Raw genomic sequence first — 12,311 nt, forward strand, 5'->3', positions numbered from 1 at the left:
TACTGATCTCTGTACCCCTGTGTTACTGATCTCTGTACCCCTGTGTTACTGATCTCTGTACCCCTGATGTTTACTGATCTCTGTACCCCTGTGTTACTGATCTCTGTACCCCTGTGTTACTGATCTCTGTACCCCTGTGTTACTGATCTCCGTACCTCTGTGTTACTGATCTCCGTGTACCCCTGTGTTACTGATCTCCGTACCCCTGTGTTACTGATCTCCGTACCCCTGTGTTACTGATCTCCGTACCCCTGTGTTACTGATCTCTGTACCCCTGTGTTACTGATCTCCGTACCCCTGTGTTACTGATCTCCGTACCCCTGTGTTACTGATCTCCGTACCCCTGTGTTACTGATCTCTGTACCCCTGTGTTACTGATCTCTGTACCCCTGTGTTACTGATCTCCGTACCCCTGTGTTACTGATCTCTGTACCCCTGTGTTACTGATCTCTGTACCCCTGTGTTACTGATCTCCGTACCCCTGTGTTACTGATCTCTGTACCCCTGTGTTACTGATCTCTGTACCCCTGTGTTACTGATCTCTGTACCCCTGTGTTACTGATCTCTGTACCCTGTGTTACTGATCTCTGTACCCCTGTGTTACTGATCTCCGTACCCTGTGTTACTGATCTCTGTACCCCTGTGTTACTGATCTCTGTACCCCTGTGTTACTGATCTCTGTACCCCTGTGTTACTGATGTCTGTACCCCTGTGTTACTGATCTCTGCACCCCTGTGTTACTGATCTCTGTACCCCTGTGTTACTGATCTCTGTACCCCTGTGTTACTGATCTCTGTACCCCTGTGTTACTGATCTCCGTACCCCTGTGTTACTGATCTCTATACCCCTGTGTTACTGATCTCTGTACCCCTGTGTTACTGATCTCCGTACCCCTGTGTTACTGATCTCTGTACCCCTGTGTTACTGATCTCTATACCCCTGTGTTACTGATGTCTGTACCCCTGTGCGGCTGATGTATAACTAGCCTGTTAGAAGGCCTCCAAGGCTCCTGTGTAGTTCTGAAAGAATTGAACAGGTGAGATAGATCCACACTCATTCAGATAATAACAGGTGAGATAGATCCACACTCATTCAGATAATAACAGGTGAGATAGATCCACACTCATTCAGATAATAACAGGTGAGATAGATCCACACTCATTCAGATAATAACAGGTGAGATAGATCCACACTCATTCAGATAATAACAGGTGAGATAGATCCACACTCATTCAGATAATAACAGGTGAGATAGATCCACACTCATTCAGATAATAACAGGTGAGATAGATCCACACTCATTCAGATAATAACAGGTGAGATAGATCCACACTCATTCAGATAATAACAGGTTATGCCATTCCTCTCCCCCTCTCTCTACCAGTACAGAGCCTGTTATTCCCCTCTCTCTCTCTCTCTCTCTCTCTCTCTCTCTCTCTCTCCTGTGTTAATTGCTCTCTCTCTCTCTATCTCTCTCTCAGGCTGAGGATGCCAGAGACCAGTACAGAGTGTGTGTAACTGATGCAGGAGCCAGGAGGGCAGAGCTGGCCAGCACCAAGACAGACATCCTCACTCAGATCAGAGAACTGGTGACTCAGTGTGACCTCACACTCAAAGCTGTAAGTTATAGTCTCTTCAGGAGTTTCAGGAGCCAGGCTTGACATGAGTATAGCTCCGGAGTTTATCTGAATCTGATCAAAATGGGTCTGTATATAAGGGCGTCATATATAAACATTGTCCAATGTTGTTGTTTTTTTTTAAAGGGGCAAAATGCCGTAAATCCTATTTGAAAGCATTCTAACTTTCCCCCTCTCTCTCTCTCTCTTTCTCCAGGTGACCGTCAACTGGCTCCAGCTGCAGCAGGCCCAGACCGTGTCTCTCCCCGGCCACTACCAGGCCCTGTGTGAAAACGCTAAGATGTACGAGCCTGGACAGAGATACGCCGAGTTTGTCCGTAATCTTCCCAAAGATCAGTTACACATGGAGTCCTTCTCCGTTGATGAACGGTTAGTCAACTTATACTCACTTACATACTTAGGCTTTGTCTCAAATGACATCGGAGTCCACAAAGACCTCGCCAGTACACTAAATATTGATTTGTGCTCCATTTAGATTTTTTGGGGGACTTACAAGTCCTACGTCAAGGTTCACTGAGAGTGAATAACACAAGGCATAGGGGCATTTGGAACAAGCATTTTAAAACAACAACTAAAGGTCAAAGTTTAGTCTTCAGTCATTGTTTTGTTTTCGTCAAAGTCCTAACGTTTAACCAGGTGTTTCATTGCAGTTTCACTTTTGTTTTTTTGCTAGAGACACAAACAGAATCGGAGAGAAAATGAAAACAGTTTCAGTTTGATTGTGGACTGGCGCCTTTTCCCTCATAAACTCCCATTGTCTTCCATGTTCTGTTACTGTCCGTGTACAGTAGTACTGACTTCTCACAAAGAGTAACACTATGAGTTAGGGAGAGAGAGTGAGTTAGGGAGAGAGAGTGAGTTAGGGAGAGAGAGTGAGTTAGGGAGAGAGAGTGAGTTAGGGAGAGAGAGTGAGTTAGGGAGAGAGAGTGAGTTAGGGAGAGAGAGAGAGTAGTAGGGAGAGAGAGTGAGTTAGGGAGGGTGAGTGAGTTAGGGAGAGAGAGTGAGTTAGGGAGAGAGAGTGAGTAGGGAGAGAGAGTGAGTAGGGAGAGAAAGTGAGTAGGGAGAGAGAGTGAGTAGGGAGAGAGAGTGAGTTAGGGAGAGAGAGTGAGTTAGGGAGGGTGAGTGAGTTAGGGAGAGAGAGTGAGTTAGGGAGAGAGAGAGAGTAGTAGGGAGAGAGAGTGAGTTAGGGAGATAGAGAGTGAGTTAGGGAGGGTGAGTGAGTTAGGGAGGGTGAGTGAGTTAGGGAGAGAGAGTGAGTAGGGAGAGAGAGTGAGTTAGGGAGAGAGAGTGAGTTAGGGAGAGAGAGTGAGTTAGGGAGAGAGAGTGTAGTAGGGAGAGAGAGTGAGTTAGGGAGAGAGAGTGAGTTAGGGAGAGAGAGTGAGTAGGGAGAGAGAGTGAGTTAGGGAGGGTGAGTGAGTTAGGGAGAGAGAGAGAGTAGTAGGGAGAGAGAGTGAGTTAGGGAGAGAGAGTGAGTTAGGGAGAGAGAGAGAGTAGTAGGGAGAGAGAGTGAGTTAGGGAGGGTGAGTGAGTTAGGGAGAGAGAGTGAGTTAGGGAGAGATAGTGAGTAGGGAGAGATAGTGAGTAGGGAGAGAGAGTGAGTAGGGAGAGAGAGAGAGTAGTAGGGAGAGAGAGTGAGTAGGGAGAGAGAGTGAGTAGGGAGAGAGAGTGAGTAGGGAGAGAGAGAGAGTTAGGGAGAGAGAGAGAGTAGGGAGAGAGTGAGTTAGGGAGAGAGAGTGAGTTAGAGAGTGAGTTAGGGAGAGAGAGAGAGTAGTAGGGAGAGAGTTGAATTCGAGCCCTTCCTGAGGAAATACCTGTGGAGAGCACTGAATGTAGCACAGTAGATTGAGTGTGGGATTCTGGCTCAGCGTTTTGAACTAGCTCAAAAAGTTCGGCGCTCTACTTGAGTGATTAAATCAATGTTTCTCAAAGGGAACATGTATGTAACATGTAACAAAAGTTTTAGAACACCTACACATTCAATGGTTTTTCTTCATTTTTACTATTTTCTACATTGTAGAATAATAGTGAAGACGTCAACACTGGAATCATGTAGTAACCCAAAAAGTGTTAAACAAATCAAAATATATTTCATATTTGACATTCGTCAAAGTAGCCACCCTTTGCCTTGATGACTGCTTTGCACACTCTTGGCATTCTCTCAACCAGCTTCATGAGGTCGTCACCTGGAATGCATTTCAATTAACAGGTGTGCCGTCTTAAAAGTACATTTATGGAATTTATTTCCTTCTTAATGTGTTTGAGCCAATCAGTTGTGTTGTGACAAGGTAGGGGTGGTATACAGAAGATAGCCCTACTTGGTAAAAGACCAAGTCCATATTATGGCAAGAACAGCTCAAATAAGCAATATATATAAATGACTATCCATCATTACTTTAAGACATGGAAGTCAGTCAATCCGGAAAATTTCAAGAACTTTCAAAAAACCATAAAGCGCTATGATGAAACTGGCTCTCATGAGGACCACCACAGGAAAGGAAGACCCAGACTTACCTCTGCTGCAGAGGATAAGTTCATTAGAGTTACCAGCCTCAGAATTTGCAACAACTAAAGCAGGAAGTACCAGTGACTCGGTCTATAAAACAAATGGTCAGATGAAGCTAAACTACAGGACACACTGATCTAAAGGGTAGAGCAGCAACTATCGAGGAGCTGGACTCTGATGCTTATAAGAAACCCCGCTATGCCCTCTGACGAACCATCAAACAGGCAAAGCATCAATACAGGACTGAGATTGAATCGTACTACACCGGCTCCGACGCTCGTCTTATGTGGCAGGGCCTGCAAACTATTACAGACTACAAAGGGAAGCATAGCCGCGAGCTGCCCTGTGACACGAGCCTACCAGACGAGCTAAATGAGTAATATGCTCACTTCAAGGCAAGCAACACTGAAGCATGCATGAGAGCACCAGCTGTTCCGGACAACTGTGTGATCCCACTCTCCATAGCCGATGTGAGTAAGACCTTTAAACAGGTCAACATTCACAAGGCCGCAGGGCGAGACGGATTACCAGGACGTATTCTCCGAGCATGCGCTGACCAACTGGCAAGTGTCTTCACTGACATTTTCAAACTCTCCCTGACCGAGTCTGTAAAGCTACACGTTTCAAGCAGACCACCATAGTCCCTGGGCCCAAGAACACGAAGGTAACCTGCCTAAATGACTACCCTTGTCCCGTCACTGCAACTCCCATACGGACTCGGGAGAGTCGACGGTCCAGAGCCTCTGAAACACGCACTGCTTTTTTTACACACTGCTACGCTTAACCAGGAATCACAAAGGACAGGGGGAAGGAAGGAAACACCGTACAGCGTGCATGCGCCCGGCCTGCCACAGGGGTCTCTAGAGCACGATGGGACTAGAACATTCCTTCCCCTAACCCGGATGACACTGGGCCAATTGTGTGCCGGTGGGCGGCCGGCTGCGACACACGAACCCGGGTTTAAAGGGACGCTTATAGCGATGCAGTGCCTTAGACCGTGTCCCCACTCGGGAGGCCCTGTAAATTAGGTATTTCTGTTTTATTTTTAATACGTTTGCAAAAATGTCTAAAAAAAACTGTTATGGCTTTGTCATTATGGGGTATTGTGATGTCATTATGGGGTATTGTGATGTCATTATGGGGTATTGTGATGTCATTATGGGGTATTGTGTTTAGATTGATGAGGGGAATAGGTTCATTAATAGATTTTAGAGTAAGGCTGCAACGTAACTAAATGTGTAAAAAGAGTCAAGGTCTGAATACTTTCCGAAGGCCCTGTACAAGCCAGGGTCGTCCTCATCCTGTTGTTGTTGCTGCTGGGAGGCCTGTGGGCGTCCTCGGGGGAAAGAGTCTCAAACTGTTTGGACACGACAGACAGAAGTTGGCAGATATCCACTTCAGAGGGTTTGTAAAGCGGGTCAAACCATTTTGAACGCGACCTGACGATTTTGTGAGAAGATTTGGTCTGACAAACAAACTTTCACGGCAGATGCTAAAGTGTGACAAACGCGTATTTGGTGGATAGAAATGCATTCAATGCAACAAAAAAACTACAGATACTGTATCTCTACCTTAAACTGACACATGTTTATGGGAATTTTCTTATTATGCTAATTTGATTTCAGTGGGGGCACGGCCATCGACCTTGGGTGGGCTAAACTTGCCCCTCCAAGTTAATATTTAACAGTCTGTCTGCCTCCCTCTAAAGGTTTTCTGTGTTCAACAAGCGTTCAACGGGCAGCACCAGTTCCCATAGTAACCTGTCCCAGGTGTCCCTCATCTCCGGTGACGTCCTGAGTGGCGACGAGGTGGATAGTCCTCTGGGGTCACGACCTGGGGAAAGGTCCAACAGCACCACGGACATACAAGGTACGGAGACACAGTCAGACAATAGTAGTAAACAAAACCTCTACCCAACACAATACAAGGTACAGTACCACTACCCAACACAAGGTACAGTACCTCTACCCAACACAACACAAGATACAGTACCTCTACCCAACACAAGGTACAGTACCTCTACCTAACACAACACAAGGTACAGTACCTCTACCCAACACAACACAAGGTACAGCACCTCTACCCAACACAACACAAGGTACAGTACCTCTACCCAACACAACACAAGGTACAGTACCACTACCCAACACAAGGTACAGTACCTCTACCCAACACAACACAAGGTACAGTACCTCTACCCAACACAACACAAGGTACAGTACCTCTACCCAACACAACACAAGGTACAGTACCTCTACCCAACACAACACAAGGTACAATACCTCTACCCAACACAAGGTACAGTACCTCTACCCAACACAAGGTACAGTACCTCTACCCAACACAAGGTACAGTACCTCTACCCAACACAAGGTACAGTACCTCTACCCAACACAAGGTACAGTACCTCTACCCAACACAAGGTACAGTACCTCTACCCAACACAACACAAGGTACAGTACCTCTACCCAACACAACACAAGGTACAGTACCTCTACCCAACACAACACAAGGTACAGTACCACTACCCAACACAAGTTACAGTATCTCTACCCAACACAAGGTACAGTACCACTACCCAACACAAGGTACAGTACCTCTACCCAACACAACACAAGGTACAGTACCTCTACCCAACACAAGGTACAGTACCTCTACCCAACACAATACAAGGTACAGTACCTCTACCCAACACAACACAAGGTACAGTACCTCTACCCAACACAACACAAGGTACAGTACCTCTACCCAACACAACACAAGGTACAGTACCTCTACCCAACACAACACAAGGTACAGTACCTCTACCCAACCCAACACAAGGTACAGTACCTCTACCCAACACAAGGTACAGTACCTCTACCCAACACAATACAAGGTACAGTACCTCTACCCAACACAACACAAGGTACAGTACCTCTACCCAACACAATACAAGGTACAGTACCTCTACCCAACACAACACAAGGTACAGTACCTCTACCCAACACAACACAAGGTACAGTACCTCTACCCAACGCAATACAAGGTACAGTACCTCTACCCAACACAACACAAGGTACAGTACCTCTACCCAACACAACACAAGGTACAGTATCTCTACCCAACACAAGGTACAGTACCTCTACCCAACACAACACAAGGTACAGTATCTCTACCCAACACAAGGTACAGTACCTCTACCCAACACAACACAAGGTACAGTATCTCTACCCAACACAAGGTACAGTACCTCTACCCAACACAACACAAGGTACAGTACCTCTACCCAACACAAGGTACAGTACCTCTACAGCTGGTATGCTGTAGCCAGACAGTTGGTATGCTGTAGCCAGACAGTTGGTAAGCTGTAGCCAGACAGTTGGTATGCTGTAGCCAGACAGTTGGTAAGCTGTAGCCAGACAGTTGGTATGCTGTAGCCAGACAGTTGGTAAACTGTAGCCAGACAGTTGGTATGCTGTAGCCAGACAGTTGGTATGCTGTAGCCAGACACTTGGTATACTGTAGCCAGACAGTTGGTATACTGTAGCCAGACAGTTGGTATGCTGTAGCCAGACAGTTGGTATGCTGTAGCCAGACTGTTGGTATGCTGCGGCCAGACTGTTGGTATGCTGTGGCCAGACTGTTGGTATGCTGTAGCCAGACTGTAGCCAGACAGTTGGTATACTGTAGCCAGACAGTTGGTATACTGCAGCCAGACAGTTGGTATGCTGTAGCCAGACAGTTGGTATGCTGTAGCCAGACTGTAGCCAGACAGTTGGTATGCTGTAGCCAGATAGTTGGTATGCTGTAGCCAGACTTTAGCCAGATTGTTGGTATACTGTCGCCAGACAGTTGGTATTCTGTAGCCAGACTGTAGCCAGACAGTTGGTATACTGTAGCCAGATAGTTGGTATGCTGTCGCCAGACAGTTGGTATACTGTAGCCAGACAGTTGGTATACTGTAGCCAGATAGTTGGTATGCTGTAGCCAGACTGTAGCCAGATTGTTGGTATACTGTCGCCAGACAGTTGGTATACTGTAGCCAGACTGTAGCCAGACAGTTGGTATAATGTAGCCAGATAGTTGGTATGCTGTCGCCAGACAGTTGGTATGCTGTAGCCAGACTGTAGCCAGACAGTTGGTATGCTGTAGCCAGACTGTAGCCAGACAGTTGGTATGCTGTAGCCAGATAGTTGGTATGCTGTAGCCAGACTTTAGCCAGATTGTTGGTATACTGTCGCCAGACAGTTGGTATTCTGTAGCCAGACTGTAGCCAGACAGTTGGTATACTGTAGCCAGATAGTTGGTATGCTGTCGCCAGACAGTTGGTATACTGTAGCCAGACAGTTGGTATACTGTAGCCAGATAGTTGGTATGCTGTAGCCAGACAGTTGGTATACTGTAGCCAGACATTTGGTATACTGTAGCCAGACCGTTGGTATACTGTAGCCAGACAGTTGGTATACTGTAGCCAGACAGTTGGTATACTGTCGCCAGACAGTTGGTATGCTGTAGCCAGACTGTAGCCAGACAGTTGGTATACTGTAGCCAGACAGTTGGTATGCTGTAGCCACACTGTAGCCAGACAGTTGGTATGCTGTAGCCAGACTGTAGCCAGACAGTTGGTATACTGTAGCCAGACAGTTGGTATGCTGTAGCCACACTGTAGCCAGACACTTGGTATACTGTAGCCAGACCGTTGGTATACTGTAGCCAGACAGTTGGTATACTGTAGCCAGACATTTGGTATACTGTAGCCAGACCGTTGGTATACTGTAGCCAGACAGTTGGTATACTGTAGCCAGACAGTTGGTATACTGTCGCCAGACAGTTGGTATGCTGTAGCCAGACTGTAGCCAGACACTTGGTATACTGTAGCCAGACAGTTGGTATACTGTAGCCAGACAGTTGGTATGCTGTAGCCAGACAGTTGGTATACTGTAGCCAGATAGTTGGTATGCTGTCGCCAGACAGTTGGTATACTGTAGCCAGACAGTTGGTATACTGTAGCCAGATAGTTGGTATGCTGTAGCCAGACTGTAGCCAGATTGTTGGTATACTGTCGCCAGACAGTTGGTATACTGTAGCCAGACTGTAGCCAGACAGTTGGTATACTGTAGCCAGTTAGTTGGTATGCTGTCGCCAGACAGTTGGTATGCTGTAGCCAGACAGTTGGTATGCTGTAGCCAGACAGTTGGTATACTGTAGCCAGACAGTTGGTATACTGTAGCCAGACATTTGGTATACTGTAGCCAGACTGTTGGTATACTGTAGCCAGACAGTTGGTATACTGTAGCCAGACAGTTGGTATACTGTCGCCAGACAGTTGGTATGCTGTAGCCAGACTGTAGCCAGACAGTTGGTATACTGTAGCCAGACAGTTGGTATGCTGTAGCCACACTGTAGCCAGACAGTTGGTATGCTGTAGCCAGACTGTAGCCAGACAGTTGGTATACTGTAGCCAGACAGTTGGTATGCTGTAGCCACACTGTAGCCAGACAGTTGGTATGCTGTAGCCAGACTGTAGCCAGACACTTGGTATACTGTAGCCAGACAGTTGGTATACTGTAGCCAGACAGTTGGTATGCTGTAGCCAGACAGTTGGTATGCTGTAGCCAGACTGTTGGTATGCTGCGGCCAGACTGTTGGTATGCTGTGGCCAGACTGTTGGTATGCTGTAGCCAGACTGTAGCCAGACAGTTGGTATACTGTAGCCAGACAGTTGGTATACTGCAGCCAGACAGTTGGTATGCTGTAGCCAGACAGTTGGTATGCTGTAGCCAGACTGTAGCCAGACAGTTGGTATGCTGTAGCCAGATAGTTGGTATGCTGTAGCCAGACTTTAGCCAGATTGTTGGTATACTGTCGCCAGACAGTTGGTATTCTGTAGCCAGACTGTAGCCAGACAGTTGGTATACTGTAGCCAGATAGTTGGTATGCTGTCGCCAGACAGTTGGTATACTGTAGCCAGACAGTTGGTATACTGTAGCCAGATAGTTGGTATGCTGTAGCCAGACTGTAGCCAGATTGTTGGTATACTGTCGCCAGACAGTTGGTATACTGTAGCCAGACTGTAGCCAGACAGTTGGTATACTGTAGCCAGATAGTTGGTATGCTGTCGCCAGACAGTTGGTATGCTGTAGCCAGACTGTAGCCAGACAGTTGGTATGCTGTAGCCAGACTGTAGCCAGACAGTTGGTATGCTGTAGCCAGATAGTTGGTATGCTGTAGCCAGACTTTAGCCAGATTGTTGGTATACTGTCGCCAGACAGTTGGTATTCTGTAGCCAGACTGTAGCCAGACAGTTGGTATACTGTAGCCAGATAGTTGGTATGCTGTCGCCAGACAGTTGGTATACTGTAGCCAGACAGTTGGTATACTGTAGCCAGATAGTTGGTATGCTGTAGCCAGACTGTAGCCAGATTGTTGGTATACTGTCGCCAGACAGTTGGTATACTGTAGCCAGACTGTAGCCAGACAGTTGGTATACTGTAGCCAGTTAGTTGGTATGCTGTCGCCAGACAGTTGGTATGCTGTAGCCAGACAGTTGGTATGCTGTAGCCAGACAGTTGGTATACTGTAGCCAGACAGTTGGTATACTGTAGCCAGACATTTGGTATACTGTAGCCAGACCGTTGGTATACTGTAGCCAGACAGTTGGTATACTGTAGCCAGACAGTTGGTATACTGTCGCCAGACAGTTGGTATGCTGTAGCCAGACAGTTGGTATGCTGTAGCCAGACTGTAGCCAGACAGTTGGTATGCTGTAGCCAGATAGTTGGTATGCTGTAGCCAGACTTTAGCCAGATTGTTGGTATACTGTCGCCAGACAGTTGGTATTCTGTAGCCAGACTGTAGCCAGACAGTTGGTATACTGTAGCCAGATAGTTGGTATGCTGTCGCCAGACAGTTGGTATACTGTAGCCAGACAGTTGGTATACTGTAGCCAGATAGTTGGTATGCTGTAGCCAGACTGTAGCCAGATTGTTGGTATACTGTCGCCAGACAGTTGGTATACTGTAGCCAGACTGTAGCCAGACAGTTGGTATACTGTAGCCAGTTAGTTGGTATGCTGTCGCCAGACAGTTGGTATGCTGTAGCCAGACAGTTGGTATGCTGTAGCCAGACAGTTGGTATACTGTAGCCAGACAGTTGGTATACTGTAGCCAGACATTTGGTATACTGTAGCCAGACCGTTGGTATACTGTAGCCAGACAGTTGGTATACTGTAGCCAGACAGTTGGTATACTGTCGCCAGACAGTTGGTATGCTGTAGCCAGACTGTAGCCAGACAGTTGGTATACTGTAGCCAGACAGTTGGTATGCTGTAGCCACACTGTAGCCAGACAGTTGGTATGCTGTAGCCAGACTGTAGCCAGACAGTTGGTATACTGTAGCCAGACAGTTGGTATGCTGTAGCCACACTGTAGCCAGACAGTTGGTATGCTGTAGCCAGACTGTAGCCAGACACTTGGTATACTGTAGCCAGACAGTTGGTATACTGTAGCCAGACAGTTGGTATGCTGTAGCCAGACAGTTGGTATGCTGTAGCCAGACTGTTGGTATGCTGCGGCCAGACTGTTGGTATGCTGTGGCCAGACTGTTGGTATGCTGTAGCCAGACTGTAGCCAGACAGTTGGTATACTGTAGCCAGACAGTTGGTATACTGCAGCCAGACAGTTGGTATGCTGTAGCCAGACAGTTGGTATGCTGTAGCCAGACTGTAGCCAGACAGTTGGTATGCTGTAGCCAGATAGTTGGTATGCTGTAGCCAGACTTTAGCCAGATTGTTGGTATACTGTCGCCAGACAGTTGGTATTCTGTAGCCAGACTGTAGCCAGACAGTTGGTATACTGTAGCCAGATAGTTGGTATGCTGTCGCCAGACAGTTGGTATACTGTAGCCAGACAGTTGGTATACTGTAGCCAGATAGTTGGTATGCTGTAGCCAGACTGTAGCCAGATTGTTGGTATACTGTCGCCAGACAGTTGGTATACTGTAGCCAGACTGTAGCCAGACAGTTGGTATACTGTAGCCAGTTAGTTGGTATGCTGTCGCCAGACAGTTGGTATGCTGTAGCCAGACAGTTGGTATGCTGTAGCCAGACAGTTGGTATACTGTAGCCAGACAGTTGGTATACTGTAGCCAGACATTTGGTATACTGTAGCCAGACCGTTGGTATACTGTAG

General features: G+C 47.1%; 1 protein-coding gene across 1 annotated transcript in view; it reads left to right on the top strand.

The window, feature by feature from the left end:
- Positions 1-1,481: 1,481 nt before the first annotated feature.
- The window catches only part of LOC135534498 (rho GTPase-activating protein 29-like), a gene marked incomplete at its 5' end in the record, with an annotated part of 35,378 nt that continues 24,548 nt past the window's right edge, over positions 1,482-12,311 (top strand). The window contains 3 exon segments of the mRNA XM_064961462.1: positions 1,482-1,619; positions 1,834-2,006; positions 5,849-6,009. Coding sequence (XP_064817534.1) covers positions 1,482-1,619; positions 1,834-2,006; positions 5,849-6,009 — 472 coding nt within the window.

The sequence above is a fragment of the Oncorhynchus masou genome, unplaced genomic scaffold (assembly GCF_036934945.1).
Source record: "Oncorhynchus masou masou isolate Uvic2021 unplaced genomic scaffold, UVic_Omas_1.1 unplaced_scaffold_3485, whole genome shotgun sequence".
In the NCBI taxonomy this organism is placed as follows: domain Eukaryota; kingdom Metazoa; phylum Chordata; class Actinopteri; order Salmoniformes; family Salmonidae; genus Oncorhynchus; species Oncorhynchus masou.